The following is a 20289-nucleotide window of genomic DNA, read 5'->3' on the forward strand; positions in this document are numbered from 1 at the left end:
AGGCCTGGACTGGGCGCTACCTGTGAGACCGGTCTCTCGCACTGTCCAGCTGAGGAAGCCTCAGGGCTTCATCCCTCAAGTACTGCCTCAATTACATCTGGGTCAGGGAGGTCATTTCCTAACAAACATCCTACTGGAATGAAGTTATTTAATTTATTTAGACATTTGCAATGTGCGTTAAGCCCTAGGGCATCAAAGCGTTAGATCATACATTCAAGGCACACCTGTTAATTAGTGAGCTGTAACTTGGCACGTGGATTAACAACTTATCATTGTGGTCCAATAGGCAACAGTAGAAACATTGTAATTGGACCGTGATCGCTGCCAAACACTGGAATGCCCCGACACTAGCCCGAAGATCTGAGGCCTCCTTCTGCAAGGGCCTCAAAACGTGGCTCTTTTCCCAAGACCTCCAAAAATGATTGAACCCACACAACTCTACAAGCATTTGGCAACTGTCACCTCCACCCCGATCAGAAACGCAGATCTAGGCGCCATGTACGTACCACTCATGCTTGTAACCATTGTATTCACTACTTGTAAACCAATGTACTACCTATGTTTGTAACCATATTCTAACCATGTGTAACCACTACTTTCCCGTAAACCAGCGCCCAGATGCTCCCCGGTTCTGTGTGCTTTATAAATATAAAAATAAATAAATGAGATTACAGTAACAGTAGGTTTGTGGAGAACAGCAGAGTCTTAAGCTGTTTTCTAAACACCCAGTACGATTGTTCAGCTCTGAGTGTTGGGGGTAGTTCCAGGTCTTAATCGCTGTAACTGGGAAGCTAGATGTCACGCATCCTGCCACCACACACACTGCACGTTCTGCACACACCACCAACACCTTTGGGGTACCCACAGCGCGCACATATCCCACATCATCGTCACACTTCGCTCACACGGGTTGAGACTCACATGTGCAGTTGGGTGCCTTTCAAGGATGGATGCGGCATGCCAGATACACTATGCAGTCTCGGTTGCACCAGTTTTTGCATTGGCAGCTGCCCAGAATAACCAGAAGAGCGCTTCCGCATTACGTGACTTCCCGTCCCCGCTCACGTGATTCAAAGCATCGTTCACGTGATGCGGTTACACGTCCCGTGACCAGGAAGCAGCGAGTACTAAAGGGGTGATTCGCTGTGCGTTTGTCGCTTCGCAGCTATTTCAGGACTCCGTTTGGCATTTACTCGTCGTTTACCTTGGAAACCTTGAGTAGACCCCAAAGGTTTTTTTGTTGTTGGAGACCTGTATTGTGATCCCATCAAGGGTGTTGCTAGGTCTGAAAAGGATCTGGTGCTACACTAATGTCGGGACTCGGGGCTAGCTAGCCTTTCAGTTGTAGCCCCTGAGCTTCTATCCAGGGTTGGAACTTCTCTCCTGCTTAGTACGGCTTCCCTTGAGCCACTTCCTGTCCAGCCCGGTCCACGCCGCCTCTCCACTCTCTGGTGGGCAGTCCCCATTCTTATACACCTGTGACCTGGCTGCAGGTGCAAGTCCTTCCCTCTAAATTGCCTGACCATGGTTAGGCTGATTAGATGGACATGCCAGGCTATTACCATGGAACTCCTGCAAAACCCTCTTCCCCGTCTCAGTACCAAAGTGGTGTGAATGAATGGAAGTGTGCATGACTCCCAGTTGTTTCCCCCATCGTCCCAGTCTTCATGTTAAATGGTTGTGGGACATTTTGGGCAGAAGAAAGGGACAAAGACTGATAGTAGCCTGCAAAGGCAGGGGAATACAGGGTTCTGTAGAGGAGCAGCTGCATGCCTCTGCAGGAAACCCTGCCCCTCTGCCCCCATATGTTGGAGACCTGAGATTGTGCTGTGTTGGACACCAGCAGTTGTGCCTATACCGCAGCTTGTGTTACAAAGAAGATACCCATTGAGACAACCCTATCGAATGTATCCCCAAAGGAACTCCCGCAGGAATATGAAAAAGAGCAAAGAAAGAAGCTAGCGACGTCGCAAAAGACATAACCTGACATCCCGAGATACTGACTGAAGATGATGTATGGATCCTACAGAAACAAATGAGGAAGTAAAGAGTTAAGTGAGCTTTTACGCACGAAGAATAGGATTACAAGTGCACTAAGTGCAGCAGACAATGGACTGTTTAACAATTGTACACATGCTGAAACGCAAGTAGAGCAAGTCATCATAGAAGCTGACTATACGTAGTGAATGTGACTAAAAGGCAGGCGAAGCCACCATATGTATAGGAGCTGGATATCGGTATCATGATTCCATCCTAAGACAAGACCTGTGAAGAGAGAAGGGTAAAATTGTGTTGCAGCAAGAATAAGCTGAATCGTGGAGCCGCATGGCAAGGTTGTCTGGCCTCGAGTCAAGGCTGAAGCAGCCAAGGTCAGCTATTGTTAAGACGGATTTCTGAACTCTGTCCTGTTGGCGCAGAAGTTCAGAAGGCCAACCTAATTACTTGGAACAGGGTAACCTCTGGACAAGCCAGACCAATCAAGGTAGCGATCGCGGCGGTCAAGACTAGGTCTCAAGAGGGGTGAGGGTGACTGAAGGCCCGCAATGAGCACACAAAGCAAGAGCGCTAACAAACTACTCCAAACAGTTGTTATATCAAAAATAGATACACATTTATTTTAAGGCCTTTAAAACAATGACCGTAGCGAGAAAATCACAATATCACAATATTAAACCAACACATACCATATCAACACAATATATATACAAATACACAGTCGCAAGCGTTTAAAGCACGAAATATGTAGTCCACCTGCCAGGGAAGGAAAACAGGCAGTGCGATAATGCTTTCGACTCAGTTCGCCTTCATAGGCACCTAACTAGATGGAAGTCCGAGCCCTGCGAAGAGTGGAGCCTTGTGCTCAAAGTACCTGCCACGCCGGTGCCGACGGGCACAAGGGGAAGCTCTTTGGAGGAAGTCAGGCGGTTCACGTTAGTGCACAGCAGAAGAAGAACAGGTTCCGCAACTCAAGCGCAGCCTCCACAGCGGGCAGAAGCAGAGCGCGAGCGCGGCAAAAGGGTGCTGTTTTTACACAGCAGGGAAAAGCAATGGGATACTGCAGGAGGGCGACCAGATCCTAGATATACTACTCACCGGTCCCCGAAGCAAGCAGACCCAGGCTTCTCCACGATAGTTTCAGCAGCTGGCAGGTTCAGAAGAGCAGGGAACGCTTTGTAGTCGTGTAGAGCAAAAAGACGTCCCAATCGACGAAACCGGCACAGTTTTGTTGCCGCACAGGACAACGGAGCGGCCGTGTGTATTCGAGCCAAATGAACCCTCCTCCCTTCAGACCTGGGGACGCCAAGCGTACGAAGCGTGGGAGAGGGACAAGGACTCGCAATACAACACAACCTGGCGGCGGTTGCAGAGCCAAACTCCTTGGTAAGCTGGTCAGTCAACTGGATGGCCCAGAGACGCTTCCGAAGGCTTACTTGGCAGGAGATGGTTGAAGATGCCGGGAATAGCTGTTCCTGCTATTCCAAAGGTCGAAGCACCAGTACAGGCCTTCTGGTTCGATCAAAGGAGGACAGGGGCTCTCCGGACGACAGCAGTGCAAAGGAGGATTCCTTCAGCGGGTCACCAGCGATTCCTCGGTCCAGCCTCGTGGTTGCAGGATACTTGGCTCCTGTATTCCTTCGTTCGTGAGAACTCAGGAGATCGACATGGTAGTGGTGTTTCCAGCCCCCTCTTATCCACGGTTCCCTTCGCGCCAAAACGGAGGGGAGCCAATGGGAGATCCGCACATCAACACACATACCATACGTGGACCAATCACGGACCACGGTGGTCCCAGGCATTCACACCACCCTAGACTCTCTGGCACCCAGGATGTGTATTGGGACCAGACATCCCAGCCCACACCCTGGAGGCACACAAACGACATGTAGAAGCCCGCAAAAGCAACCACGTTTCGCGGGAAAGTACATGCCCAAATAAGGAAGGCCCCGGGTCGCCGGACCTGGGGAAGGTGAAGGGAGCAAGACGGACAGTGGACAGGACAAAGGAGCCTCGCGGCCTGGCCATTTTGGGAGCCAGGCCACCATTTTGGGTTCAGTGCAAAAACGTGCTCAGAACGCCAAAAGGAGCTCAAAATAAACAAAACGATCGCTGCCACCATTCCAGTCCCTGAATGACTTGCACCGATCAAATACCATCCTAAAAGAGTATCTAGGGCCTGTAGAAGGCTAGAGACCCAAGAGAGCTGTAACTTAGCTTACAGTGCCCTCTTGTGTCGTGTTGCACTAAAGCTGCGACACGATAAAAGAAACTACGGGAAACCACGTTCCCCGGTACTGACTGTCTTAAGGGCATGTCAGTTTCCCCGTAAGAAAGGAGCGAAAGCCCAGAGAAGTGCGGCAGAAGGCTGTACTTCTCTGGCAAAGTCAAGAACAAGGTTAAAAACAATAGCAAAAAGTTTAGGGGTTGCCACATGGAAGGAAAATTCCCTACAATTACGAAATCTTTCCTAACAGCTATCTAATATGGAAAGGCACGAACGTGCTAAGGATTTATCATCCCTTGTTAAGGTGCAAAGAAATACCACCAAGAGTGCCAATCTTAATTCATTTAGAACATGTAAAACCTGCAAAATGGACCAAATCATGGTCTCCCGTCACGTGAGCCAAGTATGAACATAGTTCGAACTTAAGTCCCAGAACACAATAGTGAGTGCCTGCACTCCCATGTATTCCAAAGGCAAGGATACTTTCGCTAGGCCAAGTTCAAAGACAATCTTCATGGCAGATGGCATGGGCGATGATAGATGTTGGGCGGGGATGTCGAGTAATGCTCCATCTCCTTGCACCTGGGTCTGGGCTTACGTGCTGCTAAGAGACGTCACCTCTGATGTATTTTTTGTATATAACCTTTGTTTTGATTGCGGAGAGAAAACGAGCGTCTGTCCATTGATGTTTGTTGAAACTCCCCATTTTAGATAATTGTTAATAAAACAGTACTTCTCCATCTTCCGGAGTTGGTTCGGTTATTTGGACTTGGAGTTATTCTGGGTGATCCCATCCATTGCATGCATGTTACTAAAAGGCCCTAAGCTCAGTTCACTTTGACATGGTTAAGGGGGATACCATGTCTCACCCAAAGACGTCCTCTCCCAAAGTTCCCTCCACCCAGGTGATCCTACCTCGAATATCCACTGCCAGGGTTGGAATCCAAAAGCGATGGCCTTTCCCTGGCCACCTGAGAGGAGGACCAGAGGGGAAAAGAAGTGAGGATGCCCTCAGGCTCCTCACAGCTGAAGGATTCCTTCCTAAGGTTCTGGTAACCGCTGGGCTAGTTTTTGCTTCGGTTTCTTGTTTGCAGCGTTCCGCATCCTTCTCGCTGTCACCGCTGGTCCAGGCATTGCTGTGGACACAGTTCAGACGCTCCTACGTCTATTTGGTAAAGGAGCTTCAGAGTAGCCAGCTCCTGGGTTATGTTTGCTCTCTCTCCTTCCCCGGAAGACTGCATCTCGTCCCCTTGCCAGTCTTGCGTCTCCAGCTCTCCAGCTAACAGCTTATTTTTTCTGGTCACAGCTACCTGGAGGTATTCTTTCTTGGGTCTCAGCTGTTCTACATTTAAACTCCTGCATTAGGAAAGGGAGTTCTTCTGAACTAAGCCAATCTGTTGAACCAGACTGCTCACTTCTGAAAACCTTTCTATTTAGATAAATTAAATTCTTGATCACAATCCAACTCCTGCTTTAATCACACACAACTTAACATTAGGACTGAAGGACGCCGGCCCGCAGGCAAACTAGAGTACTTGCCAAGTTGGGGCCACCATTGATGTTCCGCAACAGACACAAGTAGGCGAAGTGGATGGGGCTTATCCCCATTTTCCTAAACATGAAAACACACCATCTATCCTGGACAGGGTCAGAATGTCCAGGGATAAGGTGCCAACCCGTGGGGGGGGGATGGGGCAAATTAAAAGGAAGCCAGAGGAAGCAGAAAGTGTGAGTTGTATGGGTGAGGTGATGGGGAGGTGCTAGACCAAGAAACCAGCAGGAGCAAGGATTGAGCTGCAGATTGTGGATGTAAATTGTGGAGAAGGTGGGGCATTGGATAGTTTGTGCAAGTGTGGCAAGTGTTGCTAGAGTAGTGCAAGGAGCACAACGTAACTACGTGGCAGATTACTGAGCCTGCAGCAGAGGCAAAGCCACCTGCTGTCCCCCTTGTGCACTCTGTTTTTTTACAGAAGAACAGGGCTCCAACAGTCAGGTGCGGCAGCTGCAGGCAAGGCGAGTCGGGGCTGCCCATGGATACAGACCATTACTTGACCCAGTAGCATGGTGCTGTTTCTCACTAGGTAGTTGGACCATCAAGAAGGACTTAAACCTTCTTCTGTACTGGCAATAATCCCTCTACCTCTTCATCTATGTTTTAGGGATTAAGGTCTAAAAGAAGCATAGACCCGACTTTAATTTTACTAATAGCTGTGCTGTTACATTTGCAGTCCTTCGCCTAGGCTTGTGCATTTGCTTTGGAAGGAATCTCTTTGGAGACTGGAAAGCACTGGTCAGGCATTGAAGGGAAAGGTCCTAGGGGAGCTGTAACACACACTTTATTACTTTGAAGAAGAGAATGTCCAAACATGGAATACCTTAATTACAATGAAAGCATGTACATTCAGGTGTTTACAAGAGCAGGTAAACAATTCACTTTAGCACTTAAAAAGATGCGCAACAAGAATATTCTAGACACACATTTAAAGCCAGTGTTCCTACACATGCCACACTACAGAGACTAGGCAGATCAAACGGCATTATTGTGTTGGCTTTGCAGTTATCAAACTCTGTATTCCTTTAGTGCCCCAGCATGGCAGCAAACCCTTAGAAGAAATCTTTCTGTAGTTCAATAGGGGAATTTGCAGAGGATTCCCATTTGCTGGACAAAACCTACCTAAATGCCACAATGTTCAACTGTAGCAGCTGTCCTTCGATGAAGGTTTGTTCTGGATTAAAATACATGAGGTTGGACTATTGCGCAATCAGCCGAACACTACCAACAGTAAACTTGTAGACGGGTTTCTGAATAGGATTTCTCCGCTGCCAAGGAGCAAGCCTTTGTTGCATTGCCTAAAGTGGAAGCAGTGGCGTTTTGAAGAATACCTGCAACTACAAGTGCACATCGCTATAATTCAGCCGGCACGTGCATATTCCTCTGAAAGGGTGCAATGCTACCTTTCAGAAGATCTGGAGACATTCCTGCAAGGCTTCAGACAGGTCCAGATATTCAAATAGCTGTCCTCCCCTCCACCCCCCAACAGGGAAGAGTTCATGGCTGAAGCAGAACTGAGGCCTATACACTCCTGCACTAAGGCCTATACATCCGTGATGGTGCTGCAAAGCTACCCAAATTATGACACTTGTCAATATAAGTAACAGTCTCAATATAAGTAACAGTCTCAATGATTAACCTGGAGTCATCCTTTGTTGGACATATAGCTTACACTCTATCCTAGTAGCCCCATTGTAGTGTCCATTTGCATATTTTACTACTGCGTACCTAGAAAATGTTTCAATAGGTTTCTTGTAATCCATCCACACTTGTGCAATACCACAATTGATGGACTTTAATTCTGGTACACTCAGCATGAATCCTTGGCGAATGTACCAGCATGAATGTACATTACTGAACAATTCATGCTGAATGTACCAGAACCCCAAAGTTTTGGCTTGAGGCTGCGTATGTTATAGAGGACCCCAAGGAAGGATTATTGAATATTTGCTTACCAAGTAGAATAGGAGAGTTGCCAGCCTACAGGAGGACGGAGAGGCAAGTTTAGCAGTGCCGCTCACATCTCTGAAGCATCAGAAGGAACCAGGGTGCCAGCCTGTTATCTCAAGATGAGGAAACTTGGCTCCAAAATGCAGAGAATCCTGTACGTCCTGACAGCAAAGGGAGTTCCCATTTCTGGGCTTCTAGGGAAGCAACGATTCACTGTCAGCATCGAGGCGCATCTAAGGATGCTGCTGCACAGCATCTGTCCTTCGAGCAGCAAGGCCTTCAGCTACTGATTTCCAGCAGTACATCAGATAAGCAGTTAAGGGGAGGGAGTTTACTTATATCCCCCTCCAGAGACGAGTGAACACAGCACACAAGAAGGGCTAACCTACACAGCGCTGAAGAGTACCCACACCATTCCAGACAAGCATCTGAACAGTGCCAGACTACAGACTACAGCCCACAGTCTTGGGGTTTGTGCCCTCACTCTCAACAATTGGCTAGCCATGCAAATTGGTGACCCCCCCCCGAAGTGTTTAGCCCTGGTCCTACGCAGAGGCTCAAGGAAGGACGTGAAATTGCAAATAGAAATATTTTCAGGATAGGAAGATTAGGAAAGACAAGTGGTAGCAGGGGAGGTGAAGGGGACACAGTGGACACTGCATCAGGTAAAAAGAGGAATTCCAATTTAAAGGTCAACAATGTGAAAACTAGTGCACAAAAAGGTCTAGCCCAGGAGGGCCTGTCAAGCCCAGGACTACTGGGGGGCAGGGGTGCCTTAGTACACCACAGTGTGTTACTGAACAGTTGTTCAACCAAAAGGGCAAACTCACGAGCTAAATGCAGAGCTCTCCATTTAACCAACTAACCGACAACATTGCTACGGAAGTAGATTAAAATAGACTGTATAAAGTCAAGCATGGCTGCAGTATCATTTCAAAGAAGCCGGCAGAGGATCATGCAAGGTCTTGGGCTGAGCAGTATTGCAGCATTGTGCTCATTAGAAGATGTAGAGAAGGGAGAAGCCAGATTACACTAGGACACCAACCCAGTTCAGCTCGCATTTCTCTTGTAGTCGCATCCCCACTGCATTTTAGTTTTCATGATGAAGAGAGTACAGGATGGGGGTTTTGTCTGCGGTCGTTCTGGCTCCACTGAAATTCGGCATCAGCTCTACTTTGGAGCATTAACCCCACATAGAAGTGTCTGAAAGCATGCTTCTTTGCTTGCATCTGTGATGTTTGGTGGAGTGCTAGGTAGGAGACGTTCTCATTTTCGCTGCCGGGCTAAAATAGAGCCTACAAAATCCATTCCGATATGAAACATTTTCAGAGCCAATGGAAGAGTTAGGAGGCACATTTAATTGACTGCTTTTGATATTAACAAATGCACACACTTTTATATAAAACGAATCATTCATATTTAAATACCCAATCAGCAGAATCATTTTGCTGAGAACACAGATTCTAATGAAATGCAACATTTCCCTGAAATGCAAGAGCTTTCCCAGCGATGCTCCAAGAAGTCAAAAGTTCTGCACAAATCTAACTCTGATAAAGGAAGTAAATATTGCATCATGCAAGAGTCCGGAGCTATATGTTGGCAACATATGAGGCTAGGTTTCAAAAGGAATTGCTTAAGACTGCGTCGGTAGATCGCCCGTATTAACCCAGGAGGGGGTAATCTACCTTAAAGGTAGCCACTCAGTGTTACCAGTATGAGGGGCGAAAACATATTTACACCCTAAAGAAGATTGCTTGCCAACAGCCTTATAAAAGGGTTGCATTCTCCATTTCAAAAGCCTGAGGAATTAACATTAAAGGGGATTTTCTCCAATTTCCAAGCACTGGTCAAACATGAACTCAACTATTACTGATAAAAAATAAGGGGGGAGGGGTCTACATGGCAGAAGACCCTCATACAGAACAAGCTCAGCTGAGCAACCATATTCTTCATTGTAGAGAGAGAAAAGGCGCATGTTCCGATGATACCCCATGCAAGAGGCACCCCAAGGACAGGAGTAATTAGGGCAAACTGCCAGCATGATGAGTTTTGTTCACTAAGCAACTGCTCAGGTTAAATCGCTACCAGCCAGAGAATCACATGCCACAACCACTATTCACACAGGTTCAGACCTCTGGCAGAAACCAGATCAGCAATGCTAGACATGTGGAGCCAGGCCCCTTTTCAATATTATGCCTTAATATGTAATAAAGTTTTAAAAAGCGAAATTTAGAATAACTTCCTGAGGCAACCCCCAAGAAAACCCAGTCTTGCCTGAATTAGGTCCACCAGAGTCCCCAGCAAACGTCCACAACTCCGGTGGACGGGAGGACATTTTACCCAGTTATAGGCGGTTACTCTGCCTTCACCAATGAATCCCTAGTGAAATAGCTCTTGTACTCTGAAGTGTAAGTGGCCAATCCCACAGTCGTTTGTTTTGTGGAAGGATTATCGGCAACCTTTTGCTGGGTTTAGGCATGGAACCAACATCTGCTACTTGCAAAGTGAATCTGCAGCTCTCATGGCTGGTCTCCTACTAGAGAATACTATTGTCATATGATCATCTATGTGCATTGGATACACCTAGTGCTTAGTAGTCATCACCTCCATTAGAATAACATACATTTTCTCCAATTGGTAGCGGGTCCGCTCAATTTAATTAAATGTAACATCATGAAGGCACCCTACCCTCCTTACTCAAACTTTAAGGTTTTCAAGCAACAGGACACTGGAGTACAAATATTCCACTCAGTCGCAAGGTGAATCTAGCCCATCCCAATCAGCACCATCCCTTCCCCAGCGAATAAGATGTTCCCAGAGTAAAGATCCGTGGAATGCAAAGAAAAGGGGAGCATGCAGATGGCGAGCTCCACCATTTCATCAGTAACCTAAAGGATAAGTAGGGCCGTCTCAAACGCTGCCAAGAAAATCTACAGGGCGACAGCACCACATATGTATAGAGTAATGTCAGTGCACGATATCAAGCACTAGGTTCGCTCCAATGAGCTCAGATGGATTGCAGCACAAGAGTAATACGGGAGGGGGGGGGGGTAGGGCAGGAGAACAACGCCTCAAAGAAGGGCCAATAGAGTAGCCAGCAATCAAACCACAGAATGGCGGCAAGACCCAATTTCAGACATTGGAGTCAAGCGATGATCACAGCTAATGAAGAGAAGAGCCAATTAATTTATAAGAATCTCCCTGGAAGGCTGGACATGAAATGTAAAATCAGTCCATGGCAATCTGTCCACATTAAGCAAAAAGGTGGAGCGAAGTCCTAAACCACACTGGTCTGGTCAATGTCGAGTGGTATTAAGAGCAGGGTGGCACTGCTGCAGGACTAGTGGGATGCAACTACTCTGGGCTCTTGCCACGCCCACTCTCCCTCCCCCTTTATTCACAATCGTAACATGTGATCGATTCTTATCATTTAGGAGTTGTGGTGCTCTTTTGGCAAGTTTAATTAACTCTGGCCATATCAAACTTAACACTGATGCATACCTTTGAAAAGAAATGCATCAATGATAGGAGGGAATTGGAAATACTGCAGTGTACTATCAAAGCTCAGGTGGATTTAAGCAGATAGACTAAAGGTCATGCCAGCAGAACATGTATATGCTAGTTGAGTAATTGATTTTGGGGGCCATTTCTTCAGATTGGCCAAGTACTGTGTCTGTGCCACCCACCCAATCCTAACATCCTTGTTAGTCCAGTTAGTAATGCAGTCTTTGCATTCTGCAGTGCGTTAGATCACTACCCTCTAGGCGAATGTGCACTGAAAGTTAGAGTGATCAGGTAGGTGTGACAGGGGACACATTTAACAGTAGCAGAGGGGTGGGAGGTTCCACTGCAAGCGTGAGCAGGTGTCTTGCTAGTTTCAGGGGAGAGCCTGCAAGTCATCTATAGGCGTTTGCCTCAAGTTGTGAACTGTGAATGAGTGCTATAGGGAGTATATGCGCGCACACATAGCAGCCAATCTATGAGTGTATGAGGAATTCCAAAAGAGGCTGTGTGGCCTCAGACGATCGGAGTAAATGCGTCACACAGACATGTCGGAAATAGACACAGTTAACTCTTCCTGTTTTGGGGGATCACTTTTAAACCCCTTTTGATACTCTTGGTGGATTTTCAGATGCCTTGTGAGTTGTTTCTTGGTAGCAAACCGCTCATCACATTTAGTACATGCGAAACGTATCTCATTTGAATGTATTGTCTGGTGTACCATAAGTCGCGAGTTCGTCACAAATGTTTTCCCACATTCGGCACACAAAAATGGTCTTTCTCCTGTGTGGTTCTTCTGATGCAGGACTAGATGTTGTTTCTCAGCAAACCCCTTACCGCACTCATTGCATAAAAAACGCTTCTCACCAGTGTGGATTCGCTGGTGTACTACAAGTGTTTTCTTCTCTGCAAAGGTCTTGCCACACTCAGTGCACGCAAAGGGTCTTTCTCCTGTGTGAGTTTTCTGGTGGCTAAGAAGTGACTTCTTCTCAGTGAATCTCCTCCCACACGTATAGCAACTGAAAGGTCGCTCGCCTGTGTGGATTCTCTGATGCTTCTGAAGATTGCTTTTCAGCGTGAAGCTCTTGTCACACTCACTGCAGACATATGGCCGCTGCCCTGTATGGCTTCTTTGATGAATCAAGAGAGTATACTTTTTAACAAAGCGCTTGCCACAGTCAGTACAGGTAAAAAGTCCCTCCCCGCTGTGTATTTTCTGGTGATACAGAAGACTTGAATGGAGAGTAAAGCCCTTTCCACAATCAGAACACACAAAGGGTCGCTCCCCTGAATGAACCTTCAGGTGGCTCTGAAGGCTTAACTTTTGGCTGAAACCCTTTCCACACACAACACAGGGGAACGGCTTCTCACCGGTGTGAAGTCTTTGGTGGTACACAAGATGTCCCTTTTGAGTAAAGCTCTTACCACATTCTGTGCACGTGAAAGGTTTCTCTCCTGTGTGGATTTTTTGGTGGGTTTGAAGATTTCCCTTAAGTTTGAAGACTTTGTCACACTGAGTGCAAGGAAAGGTGGGCTCTCCTACATGTATTTTATTATGCTTTAAAAGTTGTGCTTTAAAGGCAAAGCTCTCCCCGCATTCCGTGCACGTTAGGGGTACTGGTCCTGTATGAATTCTCATGTGTCGCTGAAGACTGGTCTTATAAAAAAAGCGCTTATCACATTCAGTGCATGGAAAGGTTTCTTCCGTGTCAGTCTGGTCCTCTGAAAAACAAAAAGAAAGCATTAGAATTGCTGCCAATATGAGATGCTTTAAGCAGAGAAACAAGAGCTTTGCTTAGGTATAGGTTCACAACACAAGTGCAAATGGCAGCTGCTATTAGATTATGAAAAGCAGCAATTCTAAAATTAACTGATTCAAGAAACAAAGCTGCACTGCTCCATTACCTCTTTGCCCCCCCCCCCCCCCCACAAATCACTGTTGCATATTATCAGGGCGACTCCACCCTAGAAGAGACCAAATGTATTATTTTAATTTAGGTGTATTCATTTGTCTTTCTTTGAGTAATAACACCAACAAAAAAAAAAAGAACTGAGATACAGTACATCTTCCATGTCATAATCACAAAAATTGCAATTTACCCACATATTTCCAAAAACAAAATTGCTCACCCAACATTCACCTGATCAATCCATATAGAAACCAGCTTAAGGACGCTCGATGCAGTACTAGCATTCGCAGATCATGAACATCATACATTTCTGATTCTTCACGTACAATCCAGCATCCATAAACAAAGTGATATGATCCGTAAGATCCTCAATCAACCACTCAAAAGGCTGACAACTTCAAGGTGGGTACAAGTCCAAAGGTTCATTCAACAAATGATGCACAGCATGCCACAGAGTGTATATATACACCCATGCCTCTTCCCCCTTTTTGCAGTTCACCACTCCTTATTTCCATATCAGCACCAATCAATTTTTTGACATCAGCCAACCAGTTAACAAATCTCGGCCCAGTGGTAGACTTCCAAGCCATGGTATCTCGTTATGCTGAAGTGAATCGCAATGTGCCAATTCACGTCAACAAAATTACTTTGAATGGTGGGGGGGAGGGGTGAGGCTACATATGTACTTTTACGTTAAGAGGTATAAGAGGGGCCTGTGGTCATGTTGGGGTATGGAGTGTAACCCTCATTAAAAACAAATCTGAAGTCATTTTGTTGAAGTAAATTAACACGTAATTTACTTCGATCACAGACCAAAAGCCATGGCTATATGCCTTTTTGCCAACAATAATCATAAAGCCACAAGCTTGGTAGCTGGGAGACCTTTTTTCTACTCATTGGGATGACAGCCTGCAGGGAGTGCTCAACTGACAACCGCACCTTTATATCAGTAGGTCTGTTTATTTGTCCACCACCTTTTCCCAGAAAGGGTATACCTTGCTGCAAGCCCACTATATGTGTGTATATAAGAACCATCCCTTACCCCACACCTCCAGCAAGTAGAGCCAGCAACCACAGCCAATGTAGCCACCACTACAGGTGCGACATAGGCCCCAATTACACATCTGTACTGTATCCAACATAATCATACATTCCTAGAGACCACATTCGTGTACCATAATCCAACCGTGGAATCGTCCCGTAATGCTCAAAGACCATGGGCCTCATTCCGAGGCTGGCGCTATCCATGGAGTAAATAGCACCATGGTAAGCAACCATGGAGCTATTTACTCCATGGAAATCCGGCATGGTGAATGGAGTAATTACCGGTCCATTCCAAGGTTGGAGGGACCAGTAATTCCCCATTCACCATACCGGTTCCCCATCCCCATTCCTGCCCCCATAGGGCTCAATGGAAATGGGGAAGGAGTAAATTACGGCACCGTAAATTACGGTGCCGTAATTTACTCCAAGGTCCCTTTGCGGGTTGGATTTTTAACGCCTGCTAGAAGCAGGCGTTAAATGCCAACCCGCAAAAGGGAACTCGGAATATGGTGGTAAGTGTTAACGGTCACTGTTGCCATTAACGGTGACCGTTAACCCTTACCTCCAGCCTCGGAATGAGGCCCCATCTGTTAAGGAGATGTATCAGTTTCCCCTCTTCTAGTGAGAGCCCTAGCACTTTTTGCTTGACTTCTGGTCGTTTTTCCTGTTCTCCTGAATGAGGGGGGCCTTTTTCCCCTCATTCGTTCTTATTTGCGCTAACCGTAGGAACTCTGTTCTTCATGTGTTTTTACCTTATTTTATGGTGTGTTACTTTCCTCCATAGCTCTTAAAGGCGTCAGTGGCTCACTTTTGCAGCACACAGCACATGTGCAGTGTTGCTGAGGGCCCTTTAGGTTCTCCTTTTATATTCTGTAATTTTCTTTAAAACAACTGTTAAGGAAAGAGAGATACTGTAATATCTTAGTACATGAACATGCGTTTAGTTAACACCTTTATATGTAATTGTGGGACAGTGATGTAGTAGAGGAGGGAATATAGAATGTGGAACCCAGGAGAAAGGATGCTGAACTGAGAGGAACTGTTAGCTGTGGTGGAGCTGGTGGGTTTATCTATGGATCTTAAATGAGGAACAAGTTACTTACCTGTAAGTGTTGTTCTCCAGCATGGGTCTGGGCATGGATTCACATGCTCATGAATATTCCCAGTCGTCAGGCTGGGAATCCTCGGTAAAGAAAAAGAAAAAATAAATAAATCAGCAACAGTTTCGTTTCTGATCTGTCTTTCTTAGTAGTAACCAATCACTGGTGTCTGGGTCATACTGCCCTCTCCCTAAGCCCCTCCCCTGGCAGCCATCCTCATATTTGGTAGCACGTAAAGTGGCAGTAGGAACAAGTGAAGAGCCGCAGAGGGGAAGGAGGGAGGGTTCACATGTGAATCCATTCCAGCCCCATGCTGAAGAACAACAGTTACAGGTAAGTAACTTGTTCCTTCTCCAGCATGGGGTCTGGCATGGATTGACTTGCTCATGAATGCTCTCCTCACCTGCTGGGCCCTTCTCCAGCCAGCTGGCGAGGCGGATCAGACAATCCCTCATAGTCCGTTCCGACAATTCCTTGCAAAACACACAGTCCTTCTCCAAGTGTCATTTTGTCTTTGTGAAGGCAGTAGAGACATCTTGAATGCTCATCCTCTTTGAAAACGTTCTGTAAACCGCATCCAGGGCAATTACTGAACAGCTTGGATCCGGCCGTCAAGCTCCCCTTGTCCTGGGCCATTGTCCACGAGGTAAGCCTCAGATCTTCTGGAATCCTCCAAGAAGCATAACTCGACGAAACATCGCCCTTAAGGGGCGTAGAAAATTCCGGAACTGGTCCCCGTTGACCAGAAGTAGAAACACTGGAGCTTGAGGCTTGATTGACAAAAAAAAAGACAAACTCTTTGAAAAAACGCAAAAACGCAGAAAAAGCTTGAGAGCTATAGCACGAGGACTCCCAACACTTGAACGTGCGGTAAAAATCTGAGGATGGCTGCCAGGGGAGGGGCTTAGGGAGAGAGCAGTCATTGGCTGGGGGCAGTATGAACCAGAGACCAGTGATTGGTTACTAAGAAAGACAGATCAGAAACAAAACTGATACTGATTTTTTCTTTACCGAGAATTCCCAGCCTGACAGGGAATATTTATGAGCATGTGAATCCATGCCAGACCCCATGCTGGAGAAACCAATTTATCTACAATATTGTGTAAGCCAATACTTCAGTGGCGAAGAGGATGGGATGTTGTTTGGCTTAGAACAGCAAACCCACCGAGTAGCTGTTCATTCACACTGGATTTAACACTACCTGCAAGCCAGGTAACATTGGTCACCAATTGGAATAAACTGAACTCCAGGAAAACCACAATTGAACAGATTGTGAAGTCAAAAGACTGAAGAGCAGAAACTATCACACTACTTGTGTGAAGGATCAAGTACAGAACATAATTCATGTAGGCCAGGAGTCTGCAATCACAAGTGCCACTTTTTAAAAAAAAAAAAAAAAAAAAGGCCAATGAAGTTTACTTGGATATATAACTGTCTTCAATAGACCAACGCTTGCTCAGCAGTACAATCCGGTGAGAATTTTATCTATATTCAAAGTGGGATAATAGAACTAATTTGGAACATGAGCGGATGTTTGACTGTAATTTAACACTTGCATATATATTATAATAATATTTGAGCAATGTGTTTCTAGTTGTTTTTTAAAGGCGATTGGGCTTCCAAATTGTACGGAACAATTAATAAAGAAACAAACACTATTGCAACAATTGTTACACTTCCATCACCATCATATTATCAATTATATCATTACAGTCAGCCACATAACAAAATAACAAGAAAGAGAAAAAGCAAATATATATTGGGAACATCACATCTGTTCCACTAATAGAGGCAACATTCCATTGCAAGAATGAGAATGCATTACTTACCGTAAAAGCATTTCTGATGATTGTACCTGCTTAGATTCACATGCTGTGCATAGGTCCGACATCCAGTGGTCACTGCGGAGTATTGCATTTTGTTTTTCGTAGTCGAAAAGGGGACGTCGACAAGGCGTGTCTGAAACACTATCCCTATAGTGACGTGCGTTGTACCCACAATCCCTCACGCGTCGAGGTCCCTCTGTTTGTATTTTTCTGCCCTGAGGGAGCCTTCTAGACGTGAGTGAGTACAGAAAAGAGAGAGATATATAAAGGAAGTCTATGTTCCTTCCATCCGAGCGGGGAGGAAGGGCGGGCGCATGTGAATCTAAGCAGATACAATCATCAGAAATGCTTTTACGGTAAGTAATGCATTCTCTTCTGATGTTTGTTAATCTGCTTAGAATCACATGCTGTGCATAGACTAGCGAGCAGTACCCGGAGTTGGCGGTGGGTTATGAGAAGGAACAGTAGAGAAAAGGTGTCGTAATACTGCCTGTCCCACCTGGGAGTCAGATCTAGAGTGTGTATCTAGACAGTAGTGTTTTGTAAAGGTGTGCACAGAACTCCAGGTAGCCGCTTTGCAGATGGACTCAAGGGGAACATTTGCAATGAATGCTATGGATGCCCCCGTGCCTCGAGTAGAGTGTGCTCTTGGCCTAAAGGGCAGTTCTCTCTTAGCAAGAGTATAGCAGAGAGTGATGCATTGAACAATCCATCTAGAAATAGTGGATTTTGAAACTGCATCTCCTTCTCTTCCTGCTGCCACCGAGACGAAGAACTGATTAGTCTTCCTCAGTGGTCTGGTTCTTTCCATGTAGAACATGACCGCTCTGCGTACATCTAGTGTGTGCAGAGTCCTTTCTCCCAAATTGGAAGGATTTTGAAAGAACGTTGGTAGTTCTATAGATTGGTTTACGTGGAATTTAGAAATAAATTTCGGAGCAAATCTAGGGTGAGTGCGTAGAACCACTTTATCTTTGTGAACTGTAACGAAGGGGTCTAGAATAGAAAGAGCCTGAAGTTCACTTACTCTCCTGATGGAGGTGATAGCTATTAAAAAAGCAGTCTTAAGCGTGAGGTGTTTAAGAGATGCTTTGTGCATGGGTTCGAATGGAGAGCCCATGAGTCTGGTAACTACCACATTAAGGTCCCATCCGGGAGCTGGGTCAGCTATCGGGGGGTGTATCCTCTTTACTCCCTCCATGAAGGCCTTTATAACAGGGATCCTCCACCACGACACTTTGAGTTGGGAAGTGGTGTATGCAGAAAGTGCAGCTAGGTGGACTTTAATGGAGTTAAACACTAGACCTGAATCCAATAGGTGGGTCAGGTATAGGACCACATGTGTGGGAGAGCAGTCAATAGGGTTGATGCTTTTACTCCTGCACCAGATGACAAATCTTTTCCACTTGCTAGAATAGCAGTGGCGAGTGTTCGGTTTTCGGGCTTCCCTGAGGATGTCCATGCATCTTTGCGGGAGTTGTAGATGTCCGAACTCTATGATCTCAGGAGCCAAGCTGCTAAGTTCATGTTCTGGGGGCATGGATGCAGAGTCCTGCCTTTGTCCTGAGACAGCATGTTGTACGGGCAGGGGAGTTTTACTGGGGGGGATAGAGACATCTCCATCAAGTGAGCGAACCATGGTTGTCGTGCCCACAATGGGGCCACTAGTATCATGGTCACTTGTTCCTGGTGCATCTTGTGCACCACTTTGTTGAGAAGGGGAGTCGGGGGAAAAGCGTAAACAAATTTCCCTGACCATTGCATCGACAGACCGTTCCCCTTGGATTGGTTCTGGGGGTATCTGGAGGCGTAACTTAGGCATTGTGAGTTTTCCAGGGTTGCGAACAGGTCTATTTCTGGGAATCCCCATTGTGTGAAGACGTCGAAGACGATGTCTTCGTGCAGGCGCCATTCGTACTCTTTGGGCAGGGGGAAATTTCTGCTGAGACTGTCTGCTAGCAGATTGAGTTCCCCGGGTACATGTAGTGATAGTAGGAACATGTCCTGTTTGAGAGCCCACTTCCATATATTCTGGGCCAGCTTGGACAGGCCTGGAGAGTGGGTGCCCCCTTGCTTGTTGATGTAGTACATGGCTGTGGTGCTGTCTGTAAGGACCATTACTGTTTTGCCTTGTAGGTGTTCCTGGAAGGCTCTTAGCGCCTTGAACACAGCTAGTAGCTCCAGTAGATTTATGTGTTTGGATGCTACGTTCGGAGTCCACACTCCGTGAGCAGTCTGATGGGATAGGTGCGCCCCCCATCCTGTGAGGGATGCGTCTGTGGTTAGAGTGGCTTCCGCCGCGGGTGTGGCAAAGGGTTTCCCTTTTTCCATGTTTTCCTTTGTCCACCACCGTAGCGAGAGAACTAAGGCCTGCGAGACCACAACTAGATCCTCCCATAGTCCGCTGGCCTGACACCACTGGCTGTTGAGCCACTCTTGCATTGGGCGCATGCGCAGGCGCGCGTGAGGTACCAAATAAATACACGACGCCATCATTCCTAGCAAGCGCATTGCTTTGCGTACCGTCACCTCTCGACCGGTTACATATTGAGGGATTTGAAACAGCATGTTTTGGACCCTCTCTTTGGAGGGGAAGACGAGGCCGTCCTTTGTTTGAATTAGAGCCCCTAGGAATTGCTTGATTTGACTGGGGTCTAAACTGGACTTCTTTTCGTTGATGGAGAAGCCCAACTGGAACAAAAGGTCTACTGTCTTTTGGGTATTGGAGAAGCATGTTTCGTAAGAATCCCCTGTTATGAGCCAGTCGTCGAGGTAAGGGTAAACTGGGATGGACAACCTGCGCAGGTGGGCCGCTGCCACTGCCAGCACCTTCGTGAATACCCTTGGTGCTGATGCTATGCCGAAGGGTAGCACTTTGAACTGGTAGTGTTTGCCCTCTATCATGAACCTGAGGTATTTTCTGTGCGCTGGCAACATTAAAATATGAAAGTATGCATCTTTCATGTCCAATGTTGTCATGTAATCTCCCTGAGAAAGCAGTGGGATTACTTCCTGTAAGGTTACCATACGAAACATTTGGGGTTTGATAAACTTGTTCGCTGGGCGCAGATCTAATACAGGGCGCATGGTTAGATCCTTTTTGGGTACAAGGAAGTACACTGAATAAATACCTTCCGTTACCTGAGATAGAGGCACGACCTCTATGGCTCCTTTTTCCAGCAGT

At 46.4% G+C, this 20289-nt stretch overlaps 1 protein-coding gene across 4 annotated transcripts in view; it reads right to left on the reverse strand.

Moving 5' to 3' along the window:
- Positions 1-9061: 9061 nt before the first annotated feature.
- The window catches only part of LOC138517003 (gastrula zinc finger protein XlCGF57.1-like), a 132759-nt gene continuing 121531 nt past the window's right edge, over positions 9062-20289 (reverse strand). For all 4 annotated transcript variants that reach the window (XM_069632505.1, XM_069632504.1, XM_069632507.1 and 1 more), the window contains one exon: positions 9062-12947. In XM_069632505.1, the coding sequence (XP_069488606.1) occupies positions 11764-12947 (1184 nt within the window). In that variant the 3' untranslated portion in view covers positions 9062-11763. The remainder of the gene's footprint in view (positions 12948-20289) is intronic.

Source organism: Ambystoma mexicanum, chromosome 6q, assembly GCF_040938575.1.
Source record: "Ambystoma mexicanum isolate Mex_15411 chromosome 6q, UKY_AmexF1_1, whole genome shotgun sequence".
Lineage (NCBI taxonomy): Eukaryota > Metazoa > Chordata > Amphibia > Caudata > Ambystomatidae > Ambystoma > Ambystoma mexicanum.